Source organism: Pyrus communis, chromosome 14 (assembly GCF_963583255.1).
Source record: "Pyrus communis chromosome 14, drPyrComm1.1, whole genome shotgun sequence".
NCBI classification, from domain to species: Eukaryota; Viridiplantae; Streptophyta; class Magnoliopsida; order Rosales; family Rosaceae; genus Pyrus; species Pyrus communis.
In genome coordinates, this window is record NC_084816.1 from 1529521 (window position 1) to 1537342 (window position 7822).

The window sequence follows — 7822 nt, forward strand, 5'->3', positions numbered from 1 at the left end:
TTCTTAGTCGTTTCATGTTTCCCAAAAACGAAACGACAATCTTCTGGATAAGGTTCATCACGTCAATTCAATTATAATCTAATTCATTGTTGGTCAAATAAAACATGATAATCTCATTATTATTTTGTTGAAAGCTAATGAACAACTTATTATCAAAGAAAACGGAGAGAGTGACTACAGATATAGAGGCTCTCCTCAAACAGAGCGAGAGAGCGACCATTATCAGAGAATAGGAAGTGTCAATATCAGTATTACAAGGAAATAATTAGGTCAATATTAGTATTACAAGGATATGATTAAGCAATAATTTTGTATTAACATCTTTTTGACGAACTTGCATATGAGGACACTCATTTGGCAAGGAAATTTTGTTATGAGACATCTATAATTAGTAATCCCGTCAAGCCACTGCAACGTCATCAGAGAAAGACTGCACCACTCCTTGATGATCTTGTATTCGTTTGCAAACAATCCCTGCTATGAGTCACTTCCAATAAACGTCAAATTTCCTCCTTATAATCATTTTTCAAGAGCACAAACTATAAATCCACCATCTTATATTTGAACAACTGTCCTTGGTCTATGATCCGAGATTGAGTAAGTCATAACCACTACAAAATCCTCCTCAATATTGAGGAGAGAGCGACTACAAATATGAAAGTTTTCATCGATAGAATAAGAGAGGGACCACTAAAAAAAACAAAGAAAAAGAGAAGAAAGAAATCAAGAAGGATTGTCGCCGACGCCATAGCCTAAGGCGAACAACATTAGGGTTTTTTGGGTAGATGAGCACAAACGTACCAGATTAAAAGGGAAGCTGTTTAATGTACTACTTTATTTGCAGGCTCTGTACACATAAAGCGCGCACACACACACTCACATGCAAAGGAAGAAACAATAGCAGGTCTTTTACTCTTTTAAATAATGGTACCGAGTTCCTTTACTGAGTTCCATGCATACTGTTCTCTCAATAATTGCTGCAGTGCAATCTGGTCCATTACCTACCTATTCTCCTTTTAGATCATGAGCTTTAGCCTCTAACCAATGATTCAATAAGATCTACAATGGGGAAAACTATAAAACACACTGAAATATATAGCTCATGCCTATTTTCAGGAAACGACATTCTTTGAAGGGGATTTTAATAGTTGGAGCAAGAAATACATATGATACGGCACCGACCAAGATAAATGTTATGTGTACAAATGTTATATTATACATTTATCTCCTCATATAATCAATAGATTATAGCTACATGTGTTATAATTCATGTGAACTTGTAACCCTAAGTCGGGCATGTTTTGGGATATAATTATGATTAATAATATCACATAAAAAATTACTCATTTTTAGGATGAATTATAGTGATCTCAACCAAATTAAACCCAAAAGCTTCCAGCCTACCCAAAAGAGAGAGAAAAGAAAAAAAAAAAAAAAAAAAAAAAAAAAAAAAGGAAGAAGCAAAATCAGCAGCTGGAAAATCAAAATTCTTGGAAGAAGAGAAAAACAAGTCTAAAAATGAGCAAGCAGTTACAACATCAATCTGTATTTTTTTTTATTTCAAACGATAGGTTTTTTTGTTAGATTAGCTACCGACAAGATTTGAACTCATGTCATCATGAAAGAGCTCAAATCATTTCCACCACTATAATAAATGGCCACTTGCTACAACATCAATCTGTTAAGAGGATCATCATCGTGCACAAGTTGTTTTAATCTCTTAACTCAAAGGTTTGGGGCAGGAGTATCAACGACAAGTCGTGCCTGAAGATATGTATAGGTATGTTTTTCTCTTTTGATTCAGCCCTAATTAAGAAAAGAGTGGTGAGTACTCTACCAGTGAATTTTAAGGTCTAGTGTTATCATTTAGGATAAGTGTGTTCTACTACTGAAACAAGCAGAGCGTTAATATTACAAGTCAGTTATAACTATATGGTAATCAAACAGTAAAATAAATCAAAATTATGAAAATCTAACTGGAGATGTGCATGCTTTTCAAATCTTTCCCACTTCCAATCGACATAGTTTTTCATTTGTTTGAAATACTCTTAACATGGACCAATAGCGGCTGCTTGTCCTCACATGGTATGATCATCCTCATCCACATGCAAGATAAAATGATGGTCCACAGATCATGATCTTCAATCTTCGCATGGGCCTGTTTCTACTGTTTGATTAATGTACTTATTGATCATTTAATATAATTGACCACTCTCTGAAAATAAAAACCAAATAGGGCATTCAAATTGGGGAGACAAAGATTCAGGTATTGGTAGGGGTAATCTAAAAAGACCTAGCTTCAAAGCACAAATTTTGGACAAGACTAATTAACCTTCTCCTAACTCAAGCACATTAGCACTAAAAAATTCATTGAATTTGATCAAACACTAAACATGTTTTTGCTTCATCTCAATTAATGGAACACAAGAAACATAATAAGAAGAGATTCAATAGTCTAGGCTAGTGAAATTTTGACACGCATTTGTTAGCTTTCAATATTTTTCCACGCCGAGTGTAACAGAAAATAAACTTAAAACATTCAATTTAAAGTTCAAATGGTTAAAAGAATAGTGACAAGGTCGGTATTAATTGGTCCAGTGTCATGATCATCTCAAAGCATAATTGCAAAGACGATGACAGAAAAGGGAAGTGCTCATCCAATCAAGTACAAAAATCAGATTGCTTGGGTGAAAATATATATTCCTTTGTCTTGTTTTCCCTCTTCGATATACCTATAGTTTTTCACTCTATAAAATGTTGCTTGGTGAAACTCGTCCTCTCCCAATGACATTGTCTGCATTATTAGTGCGGTATCTACTAATTAGCGAGACTAAATATATGCTTAGGTTTGGAGAACTTCTCAAGTTTATGGTATTTAATTTCTTTCTTTTCTGCAGGTAACTAGGAGTATTATTTTTGCAAATGAGGTTCGGAGTCCGAATATTCATCACGCAATATCACTGGTATAAAGAAAGAAAAAGAAGGTTTCTTTCTCTTTCTCAACTACGACAATTACTTTGTTCTGTTCCATACGGCCAACCTATTCGATGGAATTAACTCAAAATCAGACGTTATTTTATGCAGATACTTCATCCCTGACAGAAAATTTATGAAAAACCCTAACATTCTCTCTCTCTCTCTCTCTCTCTCTCTCTCTCTCTCTCTCTCTCTCTCTCTCTCTAAACTTATGTAACCTATATATATATATATATATATATATATATGGACCTCAAGCTGCCATGTGCTCCAACTCTCATCGTACTCCCCGCAAAATTTAGCCAAGGCCCCTCCCCACCCTTATCTTCTTCCTCCACCCACTCTCATATGCCCCCATGTTGAGCTGTATATATTTCAATTATTATTTTTGAGCCCCACCTCAAGCCTCAAATTTAATCCACACCCTTTCTGATCATCTCCTAAATCGATCAGATATAAATGTTAAATTCTATCCAATCCTATCATTTTTCCCCAATATTTACCTAATCATCAGTGATTCTACATATTAAGAATTTATTTTAATCTTATCTCTGACAAAGTAATCATTTAGACATCCAAATGTATTAAATATGTAGATGGTTAACATGTTACTTGATACTCACCTTGTCTATTGTTCCATAAATTTAGATAATTAAACAATCCGATTTGAATTATTCTTTTTAAAAATGATCTTTTTATGAAAGTTTAGAAATTGAATGGTTTTGATTATAAAATTTATGCAATAAAGATATATTATTCACAAAGAATCGATATGTACATTCCTCATGAAAGGATGCAAGATTTAACCTTATTTCTTTCCCAACTAGTTCATGCGTTCAGTTACCTAGTATACCTCATTTACGAGTCATTACACATATTCATAGTTTATCTTAACCTCATTACCTAAAATAAATGGGATACTTTGGATGCGGTCCCTAGTCTCTAACACTCTTTGACTAAAATCTTAATGGTATTCAAAGTTTGATCAAAGTCTCTTGACTTTGTACACCTCATTATATTACTATTAATATTTATATTTTTAAAGTTTTGATATTAATTGTTTGATATTTTATGAGATTTATAATCCTATAAATTTAAAATCCCTCATTAATACTATTAGAAACGGTTACAATAAAAATAATTCAAACATTTTAATTGAATAAATGGATAAAAACTATGTAACAATAAGAAATAATAAATGGCAAAAGAATGTATCCATAGTGTTAAAAAAATTGGTACATTTCACTTATAACAAAGTAGTACATTAATAAAGAAGAATGAGTACATTATAAATAAATTAGGGTACAAATAAAAGATTAAAAAATTATGAGTACAAATGAAATTTTAAAAAATATGAGTGCAAAAAGAAATTAATACATGGGTACAAATTAAAACTAAAAATAAAATACTACAATTTTTTTTTTAAAAAAGGTTGCAAATTAAAAAGCGGGTACAAACTAAAAATATAAATATATGATACAAAGTTTAGCCATAAAACATAAATATACCATATGTAATTTTTCTATCATTGATTAATTATACAATGTCACTTGACGGTAAACACATGGGCACAAATACAAATAAAACTTTAAAAAAATATGGGCACAAAAAGAATTAATATATGGGTACAAATTAAAACTGAAAAGAAAATTGATACAAATTTAAAAAAAGGTTTGCAAATTTAAAATGAGTACAAACTAAAAATAAAATATATGATAAAAAATTTAGCCATAAATATAAATATACTAATTGTAACATTTTTAACACTAAATGAATATTTTTAGGTAAAAATATTTTATTATTGAAATAATTAATGATGTTATTAATACCCAAGGACCTTGATAAAAAATTGTAAAGGAATAAAATTTTAATTAATGAAGTAGCAAAATGAGAGATGAAAACCTAATTTCTCCAAAATAATTACTAATATGAGTAATAATTTATCCTTCTCTCTCTCAAACTGTATCAACTATTTTAATCCTTACGTGTTTGTCTGCATTATGTATATTCAAATATCATGTACATAATTGCTTTTGTTATAATATGTTGTGTGAATCAATCTTGTGATGTGGCAATAATACAATGAAATTTCAGGCAGCATAGGAATTGAAAACGATACTCATTGTCATATATACTCCAAGTCTTGAAAAGTGCAATCACCCAACACCTAAGTCAATCAGAGATTTTTAGTGTGTTTGAAACACAGATCAACACACTAAGTGTTATAATACAAATTGTTAAATATTTAATTAAAATAAATAATTTCCAACTACTTGTATTACAACATTTACTGTACTAGACGAATCGATACAGTAAGTGTTATAATATAAATGGTTGGATAGTTAAGAACGAAAAAAAAATTTCAACTACTTATATTATAACACTTACTGTACCAGGCCATATTTCGCCACATTGAAAAATTTCTCCGAGCTGATAAACCCTAAATACCCACGTTAAGGGCAAAAACGTCATAAAAATTAATCTCACTGTATATATATAAACACACTGAGACTCAGTAAGTTCATGCCCATCTCCTTCCCTCTTATCCCTGCTTCAAGTTCCTAAACCTGACAGCACACAACTCAACACACACCCTTACTGAATCTCACAAACAAAAACATAAATACTTTGTAAGCAAACAGTGAGCAATCCTTTCGAAAAATGGGAGCTGTGCGTCTTCACTTAACGGCAGTGGCCATTACAATCTTCGCAGTTACTTGTGCCGTTCAGGGCTGTCCGCCTTCAGACCGGGCAGCTCTGCTGGCTTTCAAGTCGGCGCTCCACGAGTCGAAGCATGGGATCTTCAACTCGTGGGTCGGTACCGATTGCTGCCACAACTGGAAAGGCATCAGCTGCGATCAACAGTCCCGCCGTGTTGCCGACATAAACCTCCGGGGCGAGTCCGAGGACCCGATTTTCGAGAAGTCCCACCGGACCGGGTACATGACTGGTACGATCTCCCCAGCCATCTACCGCCTCACCCGTCTCTCCAGCGTCACCATCGCCGACTGGAAGGGAATTACCGGCGAGATTCCGAAATGCATCACTACGCTCCCTTTCCTCCGAATCCTTGACCTCATCGGAAACAGAATTTCCGGCGAGATTCCTTCCGGTATCGGACGGCTACATCGTCTCACGGTACTCAACTTCGCCGATAACCTCATCTCCGGCCCAATACCAGCCTCGCTCACCAACCTCTCCAGCCTCATGCACCTTGACCTCCGAAACAACAAAATATCGGGCGAGTTGCCCCGAGATTTTGGCCGACTCGGAATGCTGAGCCGGGCTTTGCTGAGCCGAAACTTGATCACCGGTACCATCCCGAGCTCGATCTCGCAAATTTACCGTCTCGCGGATCTGGATCTTTCCTTGAACCAGCTTTCGGGTCCGATTCCTGCTACAATCGGCAAAATGGCAGTTCTTGCAACGCTAAATCTCGATTGCAACAAAATATCGGGTCGTATACCGCCCAGTTTGATTGTTTCGGCCATTAGCAACTTGAACTTGAGCCGAAACTGTCTTTCGGGCCTGATACCGGATGTTTTCGGACGGGGATCCTACTTCACGGCGATTGATTTGTCGTTCAATAGTTTAAGGGGCGATATCCCGAAATCTATCATTTCGGCTTCATATATCGGGCACTTAGATTTGAGCCACAACCACCTTTGCGGGCGGATTCCGGCCGGCTCGCCGTTCGACCACCTTGAAGCGTCGTCTTTTATTTACAACGATTGCTTATGTGGCAAGCCACTAAAAACTTGCTAGCTTAAAGATAGATTGTGAAGGTGTTTGTATTTTATATTATTGGTGTGTTTACTGCGCTTATTAACGTCAAATTTTTCAAATTTTTATCGAACCTAAACGTTGTTATGCGGATTTAGGCTTAGCTAAATTGATAAAGCACTGTGCTTCGAAAGTTTGCATTCTGCTCTCTGTAATTTAAATTTATTAAGTATTGATATTTTGTTGTCTGTTATAACGTTGTTATTACGACAATTTTAGTGTTTATTTTTTAATATGCACGTAATTTTGCATGAATATATGGAGAGTATTTGGTTGGGGCCACTATTATGTTTGACTTGTGACATAAAAGGGGAAGGCCAAACTATGTCTACTCATTTCATGCAAATTGATGAGACCATCGACCATGAAAATGCAAACTGTTCTTGAGGAGAAGTCATCTTCCAATTTTGTAAGTGGAAAAAGATGAAATAGTGGTTTATTTTTATTTTTATTTTTGCTTTTGGAATGCCAATAATTGAAGGAAAGCTGTTTACAGGATTACATACCACTTTTGAAATTCGAAAAAACCCTTTTGCATGCCTTCATTTTAAAAAGTTTTCTAACCTACTAATCAACCTTTACCCAGTGACGGAGCTAAGTTTCAGAGGAGAATTATTCAATAGGACAACATACTTGATCACGTCATCATTTGTTTGATAGTTTACATTACAAACGAGTCTTTTTGCATTTCGGTTTCACTCAGTCTTACACTGGCCTCACTCTCGTAAAAATTGTTTTACATGTTACCAAATTAGACTACCTTATTAACAGATTTCTCCTAGAGGTGTTCCTTCTAATAATGCACACACATAATAATGCATTATTAAATAAAACACTACAGTACGGCGATCCCGTTATTGTAAGTTGTTCTCACGTACATTTTTCATACTAAGACTTGATATCAGTTTCAAGGATTCAAGAACATCAAAACAAGACATCACACGTGAAGCATTAGTGACAGACAATGACTCTCCTAAAGCCCAGCTGTACAATTTACATTCACGAAGAGGGGTTCGAAACGGTGAACAGTGTACTAAATGTGAACGAGTGACGTGTACGGGTT

General features: G+C 34.8%; 1 protein-coding gene across 1 annotated transcript; it reads left to right on the forward strand.

Annotated features, from left to right (window-relative positions):
• The first annotated feature begins 5498 nt into the window (after nucleotides 1–5498).
• Nucleotides 5499–6998, forward strand: LOC137715391 (DNA damage-repair/toleration protein DRT100-like). The gene has a single exon (XM_068454706.1). It carries the CDS (start codon nucleotides 5638–5640, stop codon nucleotides 6739–6741), a length of 1104 nt encoding a protein of 367 aa, XP_068310807.1. The 5' UTR covers nucleotides 5499–5637; the 3' UTR covers nucleotides 6742–6998.
• Nucleotides 6999–7822: the final 824 nt, after the last annotated feature.